The 19,300-nt window shown below is 48.6% G+C and overlaps 1 protein-coding gene across 1 annotated transcript in view; it reads right to left on the bottom strand.

The window, feature by feature from the left end:
• The window catches only part of CUX1 (cut like homeobox 1), a 301,593-nt gene that overhangs the window by 40,604 nt on the left and 241,689 nt on the right, over positions 1-19,300 (bottom strand). Inside the window, exons 15-21 of the mRNA XM_069089141.1 lie at positions 18,699-18,795; positions 17,010-17,681; positions 15,513-15,578; positions 13,432-13,533; positions 10,197-11,029; positions 7,518-7,683; positions 6,878-6,934 (exon numbers count right to left, since the gene is read on the bottom strand). Coding sequence (XP_068945242.1) covers positions 6,878-6,934; positions 7,518-7,683; positions 10,197-11,029; positions 13,432-13,533; positions 15,513-15,578; positions 17,010-17,681; positions 18,699-18,795 — 1,993 coding nt within the window. The remainder of the gene's footprint in view (positions 1-6,877; positions 6,935-7,517; positions 7,684-10,196; positions 11,030-13,431; positions 13,534-15,512; positions 15,579-17,009; positions 17,682-18,698; positions 18,796-19,300) is intronic.

Below are 19,300 nucleotides of genomic sequence, written 5' to 3'. Positions count from 1 at the left end.
TGGCCCTCAGCCACTGACCAATTAAAACGTGAAGCCATCACTTAGCTAGATGCTAAAATAAGCCTTTTACTGTAAGCAACTATATTTATCTATTCCTTCGGAGGGCTATTTTGGTCTGTACAGTGAAGAATTGAATCCTGGGCACACAGACTTCTTGTGGGCTGGATCAGCGAGCAGAACAGCTCTTCAGAAGGCAAGGTTTTGGAGGTTATGCATCAAGATATGTGCAGCGAGATTTGGGGAGCCTGCTTGGCTTTGGGTTTTATTTTATTTTTTGTCAAATTTTTGTTGCTTGAGAGAAAAAACCCAAGCACATCGCCAAGTTCTGTGTCACGTTCAAAGGGCTGCCCGCCTCCAGAGATGCCTCTGCAGGTGTGAGGGGAGGCTGGGCTCTGTGCCTGCCGCCCCCATGCTACAGAAGGAGAGGAGACGGAAGGCTTCCTATTAGCCCTCCTTCTGGGGGCTTTTCAGCTCGCGGGGTAACTGTCGAAAGACCAGATTGCCCAGTTTTCCAAAGTGAACAGCCAGGATGGCTCTCTGGGAACCATTTTCAAGTGGTTTCCAAACATGAGTTAACGTAGCCAGGAGCTGTTTTATTTATGAAAGGGATGAATTCTTGAAAAGCTGCACATTGTGAGATTCTGAAAATGAAATCTTTTCTTATGTGCCCAGAGCTGCTCTCTAGGACACTGAGCTGCAAAGGAGGCAATGCCCTGCCCGAGCAGAGGGAGTTCTCTTATCTGGGAGTTCCCTTTAATCCCTGAAACCAAAGGTCCAGTTCCTGTCCCTGTCCTTCAGTTCTGTAAAATGGGGGTTCAGCCAAAATGACCCTGGAACACAGGATCACAGATTCAGAGGGCATCAAACCCAGTCCCTTCATTCTACAGAGACAGAAATCAGGGTCCAGAGAGAAGTGATTAGCACGGGGTCATGGAGCCATTGTCTGCCATGAACACAAAGCTGACTGGGTGGGCCTGGCCGGGGAACAGCTCATCTCGGGGTTTCTCAGGAAAGCTTACTGCCCCTCAAAGAGCCTGGTGGGAAGCCGAGGGCCGTCTCTCCAACGGCTCCCCTAACAGAATGGAAGTGTAGCTGGTGACTCAGTACAGTGCCCTGCATTCCTCCATTTTTAAAAGACCAGACAGGTGATTTCACTGGTTTAGGGATTTCCCAATGAGGAAGCACCCTGTACCAGAGAGTTGCTTGGAACACTGAGAAATTTCCAGGGTCAATCAATTAATTGGCTGGTGAATATTAAATACCTACTATTGTGCAAACTAGGCAGTGCCATAGTGCACAGCGTGCCAGCTGGAGTCAGGAAGACTCATCTTTAAGACTTCAAATCCAACCTCAGACACTTACTAGCTGTGTGACTCTGGACAAATCACTTCATCCGGTTTGCCTCAGTTTCCTCATCTGTCAAATAAGCTGGAGAAGGAAATGGCAAACCACTCCAGTGTCTCTGCCACCCAGAAGGACTCATTCCTAGACTGCTGCTGTTTGCAGGGAGTCAGTGTGTTTGTTTAAAATGAGTTTCTCAGTCTAAGGCTTGGGATCTAAAATAAACCCTGAGATCTTCCCTACCCACTGAGCTAGTCAATGGCAGGGACCCTTAAAGCCCTTAGGCTCTCACATCATTTACAGGTTCACAGACCCAGAGCAGAAAGAGACTAACCATCGAAAATTAACTTTAAGTTCGATCAAGGTGAATTTCCCTAGTCCTGAAAGGTAGTAAAGTCCAGTTTCCACCCAGGAGAATCAGTAGGAAGGAAGCTCCTTTTGAGATGAGATCGCTTCTTTGTCTCTGTAGCTTTGGTACCCAGCACTGTGCCTGGCACGGGGCGGGGGGGGCACTGTATGACTTGCGGGCTGGTTGGCTGAGGCTCAGGGACACACCGCTACCCCAAGAACCTGAATCCAGGCTTCCTCACTCACAGCCCCTACTCCAATGAGTGCAGAACATTCTCAAGTCAGACGATCCCCAATGAGACTCCTTCCTTCCACTAATGCAGTGATTGCTTTTAATCTCTGAGTTCAGAGTTTCCATTTTATGACAACTATTTCAATGACAAAAGTATATAAACTTTAAAACACAGGCGGCATTTAAGGAAAAAGGAATGGAATGGCTATGAACTTATTTATGTTCCTCTCCAGCATCCAAAAGGCCAAGGTGAAACTAATAGCTCAGGCCCAAACCCCATGTCTACTCTTAAGAAAATTAGCTCTTCAAAGTCGAGAGTCTAATGATTTCATTTCGCAAGAACTGGCGATCCACAGTCCGGTTCTGAAGTTACTTCCTCTGTTCTGCTTGATAAAATATTTAAAGAAAAACAAAAACAAATCCAGGCCATCCCATGGAATTCCCAGTTTGACTTGGTCAAGACTAACTTTGTGAAGTATCTTGGATATACAATCCAACAGCAAATTGAACCCAAATGGCCCTTTTTTGGGGGGGAGTAGTGGTCCTCATAATCAAGATCTTGGTTGTATTGCTCAAAGGGCACAATCCAAGAAGAAGTCTCCTGAGATGAGGCTTTTCCAACCAAATCTTGGCCACAATAATCAAAGAGATGGCCCACAGAGAGACTGAGCACAGACTTCGGGATGCCTTCTAAGGCCCAAAGTAAGGTGCTCTGGACATGAGAAGCTCGTTCTTGACTTTATAAGGTCACAGAACACACTCCCACAGTCAAAATGTCAGAGAAATGGCACAGGAGACCACACATGCTGGAGAGAGATTACAGCAGCTGTCTTCTCAAAGGGCCAATTGAAAGTCTACTGATTGAGAACAAATGCATGGGGGCCCAGCTGATTCTCCAGGCTGGGAAGGCTGCTCGTGGGGAGCACCCCGGAACGGGCGGCTCCTGATGGAAGCATCAAGAAAACACAGGCATCTTATGACTAATCCAAGGGGAATGAATGGGACATCATTTCACAGGCACAGTTTGCACAAATGCATTTGCATATGGTCCCTAAGATGGTACAGTAACGGCTTGTTAGCTACACTCGTGAAATGCTCTGATATTAAAAAGTTACAGAGTCAGTGTGTTTGGAAATCATTCTCTACCATTCCTCTGTCATGGAACGACTAACAGTCTTCTGCTTCTTTCTTTCCCTAGAGAGGAGAGAGATTAATCAGCCCCTGGTCCTGTGAATAGGAAATGGGTTTTAAGGAATGAGGAAGGGAAAAATGTTCACCCCTTGTTTTGAGGAGCTCTAAACAGATCCTTAGGTTTTCTTTCTTACAAACCGATAGAGCAATTCTTCCAGGCTAGACTTTGATTTTAAAGCCCGACCTTAATTCCCACTCCCACCCCCTTTCATCTTTTTATAAATGCTTTCTTCTGTTCCCTTGGGCATTCCTATTGCTAAGCAGCATGAGGTTAGGAATGATGGATGAGACCCAGAACGGAAGACAAACAAAGGGCGCTCAGACAGCCCCCCAGGAACACCTGCAGATGCATCTCCCAACCAGGTTTTCCACATTATCTCACAAGACTAGCCTGGGTACAAACCGAGCCCCCACCTCCACTCTGGGGCCCAAAAGCCCCCACCAAACACATGAGGCAGAACAACATGGTCTCCTGACAGAATAGAGAACTGAATGAAAAAATAAAAACAACCAACAAACCCCAAACCTTCCTGCTGTAGATTACCAGGAAATGTCCTGGGGAGGGAACAAGCAAATTCTGTGTCAGGCATCAAGCTTAGGGCTTTTACAATACTCCTTCATCTGATGCTTACAACAACCCTGCTGGATGAGTGCTGCTGTTATCCCCATTTTACAGATGAGGCAGCTGGGGCAAGCAGAGGCAGAGTGCCTTGCCCACAGGAGTTGGCCAGGCTGCCACCTTGACAACATCTCTGTCTCCTTCCTCGTCCTGTAATATCAGGCAAGTCACTTAAACCTTCAACAAACGAACCATCTGAAAGGGCTGACCAATGGAGGTGGGTGAAGACAGGAGCTCGTCTTGGAAAAGCCAAGGTGATTTCCTATTTGCACCGAGGCTAAGTGGAGCCTCATCACCATGGCAACAAAGCACGGCCAATCTAATTAGGCAAAATGCCATTTCTGCTATGTGGGCATTAAACCACTTCCGAGGGGCTTTGGCATTGGGTGAAAAATCCACGTCTGTGCAAGAGACCCAACGATCCTTTCTGAGGCCTGGGTTCTGACAACTGTCCAGACTAGCCCCTTTCTTGTCCACACTGGAGACCACAGTGTGGGGATGCCTGTCCTTAGGGAAAATGAGCCCAGGCTGGACATTGTGCCTTTCTAGGCATGTGGTCCTGTTATGGTGAGTGGGGGTCAGCTGTCCTCAGAGGCTGAGCCAGGTCAAATATCTCCCAGTGGCTAGATGGGTTACATATTAGCCATGGAGGGCTGGTAGCCTCCTGGAGCCCAGGGCACTCAGAGGGAGAAGGTCTTGTGCTGGGTCAAGGAGGGCACTCTAGACTTGGCTTCCACTCCCTATCCCAATAGTTTCTTAAGTCAGGGCTTTAATTTCCCCCCCCCTCCAAGCATATCAGAAAAGGCAGTGGAATGGAGCTTCTTGAGTCAGAAAACCTCAAGCCCAAATCAAGCCTCAGAGATTTATTCCTGCATAGCCCTGGGCAAGTGTCCTGACTTCTCTGGGCCTCAGTTTCCTCATCTGCAAAAGGAGGGGGTTAGACTTGATGTACTCCAAGGTCCTTCCTAGTTCCAGCCTCAGCATGCTTTAATTATCTAAATAAAGCCCCCCAGGCTACAGAAAGAACTTCCAGCAGGCCGCCAAGGCTAGGTAGACAAGCAGCTTAGGGCCCATCTTGCCTCTCCCTTGGATGACCAGGGGGCAAAGTCTTCCTGCCACCTTTTCTAAAAAATAGAAGGAAAGAAAAACAACCCCACCAGGAAATTATAGTGTGAGTGACAGATAACGAAGCCAAATCTTATTCGGTTCCTCTTCTCTCACCAGTGCCTCCCTACATGTTTTAAATGACTTTCCTTTAAACAAATGTTATTATTTACATTCCTCTTTGGAGCCTAGCTCGTTTTCAGGTTAGAAATGTGACTGCCTGTGTTGGACCAATGCTGCAGCACCGCAGCCATTACACGCTATAATCCAAAGGGTAAACACATTCCGCAGGGATTTGGCATGCATGCTACCCTGAGAGGAGGCTCCATCGGGGAGAACACGCCCAGAACTGCAGACAGGTGGCCACTCCATCCAGGAAGGGGGCTCTGAATTTTCAAGACTGCACCTTGCCATGGTCGAGCCCAGCCCATCCTAACAACAGGCCCGACCCTGAAATCAGGGAACCAAAAAGCTTCTGGATGCAAACTTTTGAGCCAGAACAACATGGAAATCTGCCTTCTTGTGCAAGCATCTGTAGAAGCTGGCTTGCTTGTTGGCCCTGAATTGATTCTGAATCAAGTCTGGAGCTTGGTGGTTCCTCCTTCGATTCCTAATGAAACTGCCCACCCCAGAAATTAATCCAATAGGGGACAGAGTAGGTCCCTCTTCAAAGGGAAAGCTACAAACCCCAAACAGCCAGAGATGCAGCTTACCTAAGGCTGCCATCCCTAACCCTTCCAGACTCTGGCTTAGACTCAACAGGCATGTGAAAAGCATGCACACACACACACACACACATACACACACACACACACTGTGACCGAGGCCTCCTGGCTGCATCTGTGCGTGGGCTGGGAGCTCTCAGCAGGAGCCCCAGCTGTTCCCCGAATGGCACATGCTCCCCCCCCCTTCTTCCAAACCTTCCAGCAAGCTGCCAGACCTACGTTCCTTGCTAAACTCTGCTCACGATCCCAATGAATCAGTGGATGGGGCAGCTCATTGATCAACATATTTAGAAAAATAACTAAACCAGGAAGAATTCAGAATACTCAGCATTCTCAAAATTGGGGTGAAAGAATCTGCAGTGTAAATATGAGTTCAGAGAAAGAGAGTGTTGAGAAAATGAAACAGAGGAAAGAAAATCACCTGAGGGCTTGGGGACCCCAGCCAGCCCAGCCCCAACTGGAAAGTCCACATGGAGGACCAAGCACCAGCCAGGCACCCAGGCACCTGGGCACAAGCTCTCCCTCAGCAAGAAGCCTTCATCTGAGGGCTGCCAACTTGGTTCTTTTTAAATGCTGTTAAATATACTCAATATAATTGGTATAATTTCCTTTGTAATCCTGCATATTTCATTTCATACATTTAAAAACAGTATTCTGAGAAGTGATCTCTGCGTTTCACCAAAGGGGTGAGTGCTCTGGGACTAACAGATCTATGAGTGTATGTGTCTACTTTTCTGCCCTCTTGCCGCTCCCATAGTAAAAAAGAAGGAAGGAAAGAAGAAAAAAGGAAAGAAAAAGGGAGAAAGACAGGGAAAAAAGAGAAAGGGAAGAAAGGAAGGAAGAAAAAGAAAGGGAAGAAAAGGAAGGGAAGGAGTGGAAAAGGGAGAGAGAACAAAAGAGAAAGGGAAAAAGAAAAGGAAGAAAGGGAGGGAGGGAGGAAGGAAAAAGAGAAGGAGAGAGAAAGGAAGAAGAAATTCAGAGAAAAAAGAGAAAGGGAAAGGAGGAGGGGAAGAAGGAAAGAAGTGAAGGGAAGGAGGGAGAGAGGAAGAAAAAGGAGAAAGAATAAAAAAGAAAGGGAAAGAGAAAAAGAGAAAGAAAAAGGAAAGGAAGAAAGGGAGGGAAAGAGGCAAGAAAGGGGAGGATCATGAGGAATTTGGCTTGCTAATAACGCAGCCCAAAATAGAACCTTCTGGTTTCACCTCTGAGCTCTCCCCACCCAAAGAAAGCCTTGCTGGGCAGACCAGAAGGCAGAGAAACCCCATCAGCAGCAAAGGCACATTTCCCATCCAAGCCAAGGGAAAGCAGCCAATGAGTTACCTGAGCTCACACAGCCCTGCTGGAGGGGGTCCTGCAGTGACGTCACAGGGTGGAGGACTAGAGCAGAAAAGGGGACAAAAGGAGGGAAGAAGAGTTACACGAGAAGAGGCCGGAAGGTCCCGGTTCATCTCGCCCCGGATCCCAAGAGCCAGAGCTGAGCCAAGGCTGGGAGTCTGGCCTTGCACGGGGTGGAGCCCCCCATCAGCTCTGTCAGGGGCCGCGGGGGTCACACACGACACCACGCATGCAGACCATCCCCTGAGGGGACAGAGCCCGAGCGCGCCTCCTCCCCCATGCCACAGCCCGCTCCCGGGACAACCCGACACTGATGCGCCTTCTGCATTTTTCTAATTCTCTATCTCAGTTCCTTGATTTTCACACTATATTTATGCATAAACAGCAATTTCTTAATTGGTAACTCATTTGCTGCTTGCAGGTTTAGCAGGGCATAAGCCTTCCTTTCATGAAACTCAAGGTGGCCCCACAGCAACAGGTTGTGAAAGCAAGGTGGGCCCCGCCTACCCGCTGGTGCCAGAGCCAGGCACAGTCAGTGGATTCTTCCTGCTCCCGCTCCCCCCCCCCCCCCTTCCTGCTCCCGCTCCCCCCCGCCCCCATACTGGAGTGGCAGAACCTTAATCACCTTGTCCTGATGGCTGCCCTTGCACAGGCAGGACGCACTGGCCCAGCTCCCCGTTGAGCCACAGCTGCATCCGAATGAACGGTTCCCGGCCCTTCTGGGTCAGTTTACTCCACGGCTTCGGCCTTGACAGCATGTCACTGACGCTGCCCTGTGAGAGGCCCAAAACCTTGAGTGACAACCAGAAAACATGGAGTCAGCGCAGGGTTAGGGACGCTGCTCATCATCCATGATGACATGACCTCCCTGGGAGTCAAAGGGCCTGCACTCCCATGGCTGTGCCCTGGGCTTAAGCTCCGTGGTCCTCAGTTTCCCCATATGTAAAAGGAAGGGGCGCCTCACGGGCTTCTGGGGTCCCTCCCAGTGCTGAATGACCCTAGCCTCTAGGATCACTTGGGGAGCAGGCGTGTGGGGACCAGGGGAGGTGCCAAGAATGATAACGAGCCCCCAAGATGGGCATTTCTGGAGCTCAGGCTGGGCAAGGGAAGGGAGTGGTCAGAGAGGATGGCAGGGGACTCTTAGCTTTTTCTGATGCCAATGTAACAGTGAAAACACCTGTGTGCCTGATGTTGGAGCCCACGGGGATGCTGGGCAGGCCAGCTACAATGCCATGATGCTGGAGACCCAATCATAGCAGGGGCAACTCGTGTCCACTGGGCACGTGAGGATGTGACTGCTAGCAGACCATCTCCCTGGTGTGGGATCAGAACCACTGTGAGTTCTGTGGTGCTGGTCTGAACAGTCCTATGCAGGTGGACACAGCCCTGCAGCTCTGGACCAGGAAAGAGTTGCCTTGGTACTTCCCTAGGGTCATGTGGCCAGAGGGACTCTGAGACGGGACTTGAACCCAGGGCTTTCTGACTGGTCTGCTCCCCTTCCACTACATTGGCTCATGCTGCCTCTTGAATAAAAGAATCAATGCCATGGGTTTGTGTTTGCTGCTCACGCACTGAGCGTTGGGGTCACTGATGGGCCCAGAAGTGAGCTAGGGAGCTGGAGGGGGGAGGGCAAAGCAATTGAGGTTAAGTGACTTGCCCAAGGTCACAGGGCTAGTAAGTGTTAACTGTCTGAGGCCAGATTTGAACTCAGGTTCTCCTGACTCCAGGGCCGGTGCTCTACTCACTGCGCCACCTCGCCAGCACAAGGGGAAGCATTTTCAAGAGCTAATCTACAAATGGAGACAAATCTTCACAATGATGATTAAAAGTCTCCAGGATGTGTAAAATGTGCTTGTTTTGACATATGGTCATACATATGTATAGGTATAAACACCCACACACACATACCCAAATACTCTCCCAAGGGGTGGGGGTGGGCGAGTGGAAATGCATCTGAGGACAGCATTTGGAAGTCTTCTCTGAGATAGAGGCAGGAGAGCCAGTGTGGACCTGAGTCTCCTTAAGCTGTTCTCCCAATGGCAAACTAAAAAGCCCGGCCGACCTACCCAAAACATCCTTGGAGGTGTCCGCATCAGGGAGGGGGCCTATCCCTGCCATCCCCGCATGGCCTGTAACATGATGGGCTGAGAGGAGAGGGCAGCTGGGCAGAGAAGTGGTGAGAGTGTCGGGCCTGGAGTCAGGGAGGTCTGAGATTAAACCTAGTCCCAGACACCTGCTGGCTATGTCACCCTGGGCAAGTCACTTAGCCACTGTGCCTCAGTGACATGGGCAGCTGTGCTTCTAGGGTCCCTTCCAGCTCTAAATCTACAAGCCTATGACCTGGGTCTGAGCCTCAGCTGTGTGACCCTGGGCACGAGGTCAGGACTCAGCTCCTGGAGCCCTAAGTGGCTCTTGGACTAGAGGGTCTCTGAGGCGCCGATGGGATTGTCCGTCGCTTCATTTTACTTAAAGCTATTTCCAAAAGAGAAAGAGGAATTCTTTTGGCTTTATTCATCATATTCTACTTTCCTATTTATCCAGAATCACGACATGAAAGTTACGATAGGCAGAAAAACTCCTTCCTAGCCTGGACATCCCACCCTCCTTTTCTGGGAATGTAGGGCATATTTTATTTTTAAAATATTTTTTTTATTCCTATCTTTTGACTTTGCCTTACCTGCATTTCTGATGCTTGCCACCTCTATTTCCCAATTCCCGTGCTGACTGATTTCCCAATGTATGCTCCCCTCCCCTTTCCAGATACCCCTTATAATTACAAAAGACTAGCAAAAAAGTAAACAAAAAACAATTCAGCAGACCAATCAACATATCCACAAATCTAATATTACATGAAATGTTCCCATGGATACAAATGTCCTCATAATCCCCAACCTCTGCAAAGAAACAGGGAGGTACCTGCTCATACCTCTTCTTTGGGGCTAAGAAAGAATTCAGTTTTGACTGTATTGTCATGGGGTTACATTTACAGCAAAGGGACAGATCATGGGTTAAAAGGAATTTAGTCAAAATAGGTATATTTTGGTATTATCTTTTTCCTACTTTCCTAGACCTTGAATATCTAGACTCCTTTACAACGATCTCTGAGATCTCTAACGCCGACCCTGAAGAACTGTCTGATTCACAAAAGGACAATAGCATTTTCTTCAGCACAGTTCTGGCATTGTGTACTTCATTTCAATAGATGATGATAATTTTTTTCTCATAAAAGATTCCTCTTAAGTCCTTCAATCGAGATAAAAACCCAGGCAAACAAATATTGAGTAGGAAAGAGTAAATCCTTTACCTTCTCCCCGAAGATTCTCTGGCAGATGCCGTTCTTGGCCAGCTTCTCTTTGACCTGGCGTGTCAGCTCTATCGTGTCCACTTCCTGGTACATGTAAATCTCGTACTGCTCTGGTGTCAGTGGGGGGACGGAGGGCTTGGATGGCTTTGACATGGGCACGATAGGGGAAGAAGGAAGAGGGCTGTTTTGGGGCGTTTCGCTGCGACTGGCTCCCGTCAAGCTCAGCTCCGAGCTCTGGGAGTAGGGCGACTCTGCGCTTGGCCACTCTTTCCAGTACTCAGAAGAAGAGGGTCCTTGGAGTTGGCTGCGGTCCGGCCGGGGCTGGTTACTGCTGCTGGGCTTCTCCTTCCCACTGCTGGTTTCCTCGACCTTTATCTCCTCAGGAGGAGCTGTGCTTCTCCTTTCGTGCTGGACAGTGTTCCACCAATGGTCCTTCCAGACGCCGCCCCGGCCCAGCTCATTCTTAACGTGCCTGAGCACACCTTGTGCAGCATCTGTTACCCCATGAAGCTCTAACACAGGGGCCTCCTGGGACTCCTTCTTGAGACCTGAGAGGTTCTGCAAAGCAGAGATACTAGAATCTGCTACTGAAGAGTGTTTCTTCAGGGAAATGGCCAAAGGAGAATAACTGGACACTGAGGACATTGGCGAGGCGGTGATTATTTTGGGGGATAAGATGGAGACATCAGCTTGAGACAAGGGCGTTGGCTTTAAGGCGGGGTCAAGGGCTGCTTGCTGGGCCTCCATTTCTCGGCGAGCTTGCTGCAGGATGGATCGGATGGCGTCGTCTGAGTTACCACCGCTTGAGGCTGAGGAGGGCTGGGCTGGTTCCGCTGTGTGGGACAGAGAACGAGAGACAGTGATCGCACCTTCCAGCTCAGCCCGTGTGGAACCACAGTGGGCCCCACCCCCAAACTGAGTCATTCATGGGGACTCTCTCTTTTCACAACCTTATAAAATTCAGCCAATGAAACCCTTGTTCTCATGGTGCTAAAAACAGTGGTATGACTTCCTCTGGGGTAGGATGATCTAGGTTCAAATCCGGCCTCTGATACTGACTCCCTGCATGACCTGGACTGGAGGGCCTAAGACCCTGTGTCTGTTGTTGGGTGGCATTCTGTCCTTGGATGCTCTATCTGCTTTGTACACATGTAAATAGGTGCACACCACTGGACCTGGGAGAATGGTAAGCTCCTGGAGAGCGGGAGCTGTTTCATTTTGTCTTTATCCCCTGGAGCTCAGCACATGGTGAGGTTCTATAAGACCGTGCGGGCTGGAAAGGGGGAGAATGCTCCCCAGCACTCAGTGGCTGGCCTAGCTTCTTTTCAGTTGTGCCAGAGCCTATGGAGCCTGCCAGGAGGCATAAATTTTTTATTAAATTCTGAAGCGAAGCCAGTAGCATCCACTGGCAACTTTGTGTCACTTTTTAGAAAGCTCCTAATTCATCAGGAGAGCACAGAAGAAGGTCAACCACTTGTTACTATGGAAAAGGGAGTTAACCTGGGAATTGCTAGACCATCGGGGTTCTAGGCCTGGCTCTGCCCAGATATGTGACCTTGGGCAGCAACGTTTTATTTATATCATCAGCCCCTGAGCTCTAGCACCATGCTTGGGACAGAGCAGGGACTTAAGAATTGCTGACTTCAGTCAATTAAACTCTCATCTTGTTTCCTCATCTGTAAAGTGAAGTCAAATACAATTCTGTGCATGACCCTAATTTTCAGGTAGCCTTCTTTAGGGAGAGTTAATCCCAAGATGTTACACTAAGGCTTTTTTGCCCCAGGAGCAGTGTGGCCAATGGGTCATGACCAGCCTAATAAACTCTCTTCCCCTTCTGGGCAAAGGATCAAGGAAAAAGAGTATCTCTTTCCTCAGTGGTGGGAGTTTTGCAGCTCACACTAGGGGAATGATGCTATGGGCTTGGCCAGTGCTAGATGGCTCAGCACCGAAGCCAGCTGTGACAAAATGACCTGGTCATATGACACGTGCTTGAAGATTAGGGTTGGAAAACATAGCGGGGATGGCGGCACAAGGGCTTTTAGGATAAGATGAAGTCCTCAACGGACAATCGAAAGGGAACCCTGGAGCAGAGGCAAAGGCCATCACATGACAGATGAGGAAACCAAGGCTCACAGATGTGAAGAGACACCCAGAACTCACTGGGAAGAAGAAACCCTAGACTAGTAAAGCTGACTTCTAACAGACACAGTCCAAGCCCTGGTTTTCTCTTCAATGCCAAAACATTTTACATTAATTTGCAGCCTAGTCCATCAAAGTATTATCAAAACTCAATATGAGAAAAACTAAAATGCATTCTTTTCCTTCTGATTTATCTAAAGCAGGACTTCTGAACCTGGGGCCTGTGAACTTGTTTTTAAAAATATGTGGCTAATTGTATTTCAACATAATGGCTTTCCTTTGTAATCTATATATGCGATTTTATGTGTTTAGGAAGAATGACCCTGAGAAGGGCCCCACAAGCTTCACGAGCACACAAGAAGAGGTGAAGAGGCCCACATCTAAAAGAATGAGGTCCTGTTGGGTTTCCAAGTCAGATATCTAATCATAAGCCTTTTCAAAATGAAATGATACTGAGCAGATATTAAATGCATTAGTCTGGCAGCACCATTTTGCCACAAGGTTAGTGTTCATTTCCCAGCAGCACCTCCACATAACATGTCCATGTTGTGACTGAGAGAAGCATAAATTCAAAATAATCAGTCATTCAGTGCTGGTTCCTAAAGTGGGGAAGGAGGATCAGTGAAGGAGCCCAGACAGTGTGGGGAGTGGAAAATGACATCACTGCAGGCAGGCCCAAGATAACCAGGGCAGGTGCTATGCGAAAGGAAGCCCATTTTGAACCGCAAGAAAGTTTAAAGTATCTTTAAAATAAGCCTATGAAAAAGTTTTAAGTGAATAAACTGCTCAGTGTGCAAATAATTATTCCATAAAGTCTCCTGCTCAACAAGAAGGCTGTAGGTTACACTTGGGCTTTGGCTCAAAAGTCACAGAAGAGTTGGGGAAAAAACTGGCCATTAGCCTTGGCAAAATGCATACTAACCAGCACCCCCAGTGCACCCAAACCGCCCCCCCTCCCCCAATCTGAAGCCCCAGGTCAAGGGCTGTTACAGCAGACTCAGCATTTGTGACCAGCAAGCCCATGAGGCCTGCTTGAATGACGTGTGGTAGCACAGAGGAAAGCCGTCCATCTGGTTGGCTGCCTGTCCTTCCATACCTGTTTTCTGCACTTGTAGCTCCCTTTTGGCTTGCTCCAGAATTGACTTGATGGCTTCGTCAGAGCCAGTTTCAGTGGTTCGGATCCGAGTTGTGATGTTACCTAAGGGGAAAAAAATGGAGGATGTGAAGTACCCATTCTAAATCCAAGCCCATGGCGAGCAGGGAGGTCATTTTGACAAACAGCACCTGAAGCTGACACTGGTGCCAGGAAGGCCTTTGTGATGGCCAGACAGGAGAGGATCATACCAGGGATTGTGACACTTTGCAGGAAATCATTCCTGCGTTATTTATTCTACAGCAAGTAGCATTTTGACAAGGAGAGGGGAATTTTGCATTGACTCATGCCAGACAAGCCCCCAGGTCAGGGGGATCCAGCCTGGGAGGGCTTTGCTAGATTTTGTCGGAGGGCAAAAGAAATTTGTCAATTCACGATTTTTTTTAAGCAGCAAAAGGTAAGATATTCTCATTAAAACCATTTAAAAACAACTACCCCAACTGATTTGGTTTGCAATCAAATTCAGACACTGTACATTTATTCAAGGCTGGAATCTAAAATAGAAAACATTTTTAGCAGAGAGCAGAGTTAATCCCGGTTAGTTTTAGTCTTCAGGTTGTATAAGATAAAGAGTCAAGAGATTTAGTTTTAAAGTTTCAAGATCTAAGGGTGGCTAGGTGGTGCAGTGAGTAAAAGTACCGGCCCGGAGTCAGGAGGACCTGAGCTCGGTTCCGGCCTCAGACACTTAACATCCACACAAAAAAACTAGCCGTGTAACCTTGGGCAAGTTACTTAACCCCAATTGCCCTCCAAAAAAAAAAAAAAAGAAAGTTTCAAGATCTGTCAACATGCTTCCCTAGCAATGGGAGGATTTTACTTTCTAATTTTTTTTTTTTAAAGTAAGGAAAGGGAACTGATTCCCAGAGAGAAGAATGCAGAGTCCGCTAGATTATAGTGATGTGGTGGAAAGCATTCGTGAACACACAGCTCAGAGACGGAAACAATCTGGGTCATATCCTCTCTTACTGGGGGCACTGGAATGTCTAAGGTCACCTGGCTGGCATGCATCCGAGGCAAAACCGCCAACTCAGGCCTTCAAGACTCTGAGATCAGCTCCCTCTAGAAGCCAATGCTGCCCCTACTGGACCCCCAATTAAGCTGCAGGTGTCCAGAGAGGTAAATGCCTCTGTAAAAGGTAGCTCCAAAGAGCATGGTGACCAGGATTGAGGAAGAACACCCAAATACCTGGGATTTTTCCAAATTATTACATACCTTTGTATCTCTAGCACCTAATGCAAGGCTCGGCACACAGTAGGTGCTTAATAAATGCCTGATGATTTTATATATGTATACATCCATACGTGTGTGTCCATACACAGGGACTATTTCATTTTTGTCCTCAGCACCTAGCACAAGTGCCAGGTACACAGTCACTATAGCTGCTTAATAAATGCTACTTGATTAACTGATTGTAGCCTTCTACTGAATGTAGGTCCCTTGGGGGTAGAGGCTGTTTAACTTTTGCTTTTGTTTCCTTAGCCTAGCACAGGTGCTGGGTACACAGTGGGTGCTTAATAAATGCTTCCTGCCTGACTGTCCCCCTCTATAGAGTGTAAGCTCCTCCAGTTGAGGACAGTTTCACTTTTGTAACCCCGGCACTTAGCACAGGGCCAGGTACACAGTAAACGTTTAATCCATGCTTGAATGATATTTCTTTAGATAAAAGCATGAGGAATCAGTGACACAAATGCTTCTTTTGTGCACGTGATGTCTTGTTTCACCCGCTCAGAGGATAAAGGGAGCCCTGTCCCCTGTGTGTTCTGATGGGGGCTGGGAAGGGAGACTCCTTGAAATTGCAGGCCCTCTGCCTCTGTCTTTTTAGCCGTCCACCTCCGTAGGCAGTGACGATAGAGTGGGGGGAGGGTGCGGTCTAACCCATGTGTTGTTTTATACTTACTAGCTCTGTTTTTCCATCAGATTCCAGGCCAGAATCAAACTGCACAGTTTTAACAAAAAGACCCCGCTAACTAACGCGCGCACGTTGCTGCGAGGTGAGGGACCGCAAACACCTGCCGGCGACATACCTTCAGACCCATTTCTCCGCTTCGGCACTTCCTGAAATAGTCTGTTCAGGTTCTGGCCTGGATTTTCTGTTGAAAAACAAGTGTGGTAAGAACAAAACAATCAGGGGATGGTGGTGGCGACAACATGGGCTGCGACATGAAGGCGGAGAAAGCTGCCCCGGGTGGAACGATTCAAAGGCTTGGGGGCTTTGGAGGGAGCCAGGCACTGGGAAGAGGTCCTAAACCGCACTAACACAGAGAGAGAGAAGGGCCACAGAGGTTTTCAAAAAAGATCTGATAAATACAAGCCTGAAGATATGTCATAAAATGAAGAGGTTTTTACAAAGAAAGAGAATCTTCCCAAAGAAAAACCACGCCCCCTCCCCTCTCCACCGCACCCCACAACACCACATTTGTCATTTGGAGGTTTTTAATTTAAATGAACCCTCTATATACTTGCTGCAAACTGAGGCTGTAGAAAAGTCCTCCCACTCTGTTAAAAATCTAAGTTTTGTGATGTCTCAAATGTCCGACATTTGGACATACCTCTTGTATTATTGTTTTCTTTTTACCCAAGCAAGGAAAATCAGTTCCTTTCTATGGGCCTCAGTTTCCCTCATTTGTAAAATGAGGAGGTTGGACCAAGAAGGCCCTAGATGTGTGAGTCTATCTGTGACCCTCTGTGCCTGTGTGGCTCTGGTTAAGTCACTTGCTCTCTTTGGGCCTGTTTCCTCATCTGGAAAACCAAAGGGCTGCATTAGAATGTCTCAAGCCCCTTTCAGCTCTAGATCTGTGGCCCTATGACCTTCCTTAGGGACATGGCTGCCTTAACAAAAGCCCTTTTCTTGGGGAGTCAAATGAATGCCCTTGGGTCCCAATACTGAGGGCTACTGTAAGGTCAGAGATATAATAAGATAGCTAACGCTAGGGATTACCCTCTTTCGAGGATGGGCTGGAGACTAGAATTCTTGATGGGAACCTTCTCCTTCCGTGCTCAGTGCTGTCTCTGAACTCTTCTAAGCCAATGGTCTTTCACTGGACTTCAGGTAGACCCAAGTTAGCTGTCTGCCGGGGTCCAAACTGACCTCTGCTCATTAAACAAGTTCCACGGTCTTGCCCGTGAGACCAGTAACACGTAAGGGGAAGTGTAGTGGACAGAACATCAGGAGATCTGGGTTACAAAGCTTAGCTCTGACCCTCAGGCCCCACTTGACCATGGGCGATTCATATCAACTTTTCTGATTTCAACTTCCTCCTTGGCCCAATGACGGTCACGGCACTTGCGTGACCTTACTCCCAGGATGGTGTTAAGAGATGTTAAAAGCTTTGTCAGCCTGAAAGCACTATGGGAATGTGAGTGGTTATGGGTACTGTTATTGTTACTAGGATTACTGCTGCTTAGTGCACGAGCCGGGAAGGAGAGGTTCCTCTGCCTAGGCTAAGTGCTGGCGGGAGCAGAGCTGTAACGTTCTGGCGCCACAGTCCCCACGTGGCCTCCCAACAGGGAAGGGCTCTCACCTCTTTGTCGGCCCTGGATGCTGCGGAGAGCCAAGATGTTCTGCTCGTCCGACAGGAACTGCTTCATCTTGTGGAACGGCTCCTTGCCCCGCACGGTCAGCTTGTTCCACGGCTTTGGCCGGGCCAGGATCTCGCTCACGGACCCTTGCGACAGTCCCAGGACATAATGTCCAAATATCCGCTGTCCAATATTGTGCTTGATCAACTGTTCTTTCACCTGGCGCGCAATCTCGGCTGTGTCCATCTCCTCGCCTTCGGAGACGCTGCCGGCGCTTTCGGACTGGCTGGGAGACGGAGCCAGGCCGTTTACGTCGGGGCTTTGTTGTAATGGACTTTGGGAGGGGATGGAGTTTGTGCTGTATTGACCTGTTGGAAAAATCATGCTTGTGCTTCCGGCTTCCTGCATGGCCTTGGAGTAGAAGGACTGCATTAGCTGTCGCTGGAGGAGAGAGTTTAGTGCAAATTTTCCCGTAGAAGCCAGGGGGAGGCTGGGGCTCGCCAGGGATGAGCTGAAAAAGTCTTGACTTAAACCCGCTGGTGAGAACTGGTGGGTACCATTAGTATTGGAAACCTGCTCCCCTGGGTTGCGGGGCAACTGAGAAGGAGGGGAGGCCGGCAAAGCTCCAGGGCGCGGATTCTCAGGCTGGTCTTTCCCTTTTCTCCTGGCTGACCCTACAAGGAAGGTCAAACATAATGCATTATGGGGGATTAAAAAGGGAAAAACCAAGATCAAAATGCAAAGTCTGCCCCGCAAAAGGGAAAGTAGTGCAGATTTTTACAAGGGCCAATGAGGTGTGTTGGTTGGTTGGTTTGTAAATTGAAATTTTAATCAGCCAAACAAGGCCCCCCAAAACAAGCAACATGCATTTTCATGTTTGCACCTTTCTTGTACGTTGCAGCCTGGAGAATCCCCTTTTTACAGAAACTGAAATTCTCAGTGTTACGAGAAGCGCGGTACCACACACAGTACAGAGTCGACAGGGCGCACGCGGCAGGGCCATTATTGGAGCGCTAGCCTTCAAGCTACTCCCCGAGGAACCCTGCCTGACCTGGAGCAGCGAGCACTGACATTTATGGACCAATGGATTCTCTCAAACACCTGGCTTTGAGGAGGAGGCACTGTGAGAAGTCTATCGGAGTGAAGGCACACACATTCTTAAGGAGGCAACGTCATCGGACACCTTGAAATGTTTTCCCGACTCCCAGACCAGAAGCACAGCCAGTCCCGAAAAGCTAGGACTCCAACCAGTTACACAAAGAGTTAAAAGAGGCCAAGCGTGGGGGCAGCCTCCCCCCACCCAGAAACGCTGACCAAAGCAAAGAACCTTCCCTGAGATGAGGCATGGCTACCAGAACACCAAAGAAAACAGGCCGACCTCGATTTTTCTGCTCTCGGCAGCAGAGCTAGAAAAGGATTAGTGGAGAAAGAATCCTTCAAGTCTCCCCCTTGGTCTACCACCTTGAGACGTCCTCTACAGCACCCTACGGCACCTACAACTTCTGCTTCGTTCATCCTCTTAACCATTCTACCAACAGGGAGGAAGGAGGAAACCGTCTCCCTAGGACTCGAGGACCTTGCAGTCCACCGATCTCTCTGAGGCTTTATCCCAGACTCACGTTTCACCTTCCTCTTCCTAGCATCCCCTGGAAAATTAACCAAGTGCCAGAATCGAGATCCCATGAACCTACCGCTCAGGTCACTATTGGTAATTCGCAGGGTGGCGTTCTCGGACTGCAGAGAGCGGTTCTTCTCCAGCAGTAAGACCTCCAGCGGCTTGGACGCATCCTAGACCCAAGTCAAAACATGCCTTTACTTCCACGATCAATCATGTCATCTGAAGCAGGGGAAAGGTTCACGTGGGGCTAACGAGAAGGGATTTGGTAAGGAGAGGAAAATCCTGTCTGATCCAGTGATGGGAGGCTGCAGGTAGGCTGGGGTGGGGAGATTTATCCTGATCTTCTTTTGATTGGACAGCTATGGACTTAAACCTTCCTAATCAGATTCCCAGCTTAATAATGTAAGCATAGATTTGGAATGGAAACTCCTTGAGGACAGTGACTGTTTCACTTTGGGTTTTGAAGCTTTAGTGACCTGACCCAAGGCAGGCACTTAGTGATAAATGCTCACTGAGCGACTAGTTGATAAGAGTTTATCCGGCCCCACCAGAAGTTTGACCAAAGTTACAAAGTAAGCAAGTGGCAGGTCTTCTAATGCTCCATCTGGTGTTGTATGAACTCAAACTTTAGGAGAGTTCTAGAGTTTTCATTGGGAGTGTTCCGACAAGCTCTTG

This window comes from Petaurus breviceps, unplaced genomic scaffold (genome assembly GCF_028583685.1).
Source record: "Petaurus breviceps papuanus isolate PSGF00001 unplaced genomic scaffold, PetGlider_PUasm1.0 186, whole genome shotgun sequence".
NCBI lineage: Eukaryota > Metazoa > Chordata > Mammalia > Diprotodontia > Petauridae > Petaurus > Petaurus breviceps.
Note: the sequence above shows the minus strand (reverse complement) of the source record. Positions and strands in the feature narration are given on the sequence as shown.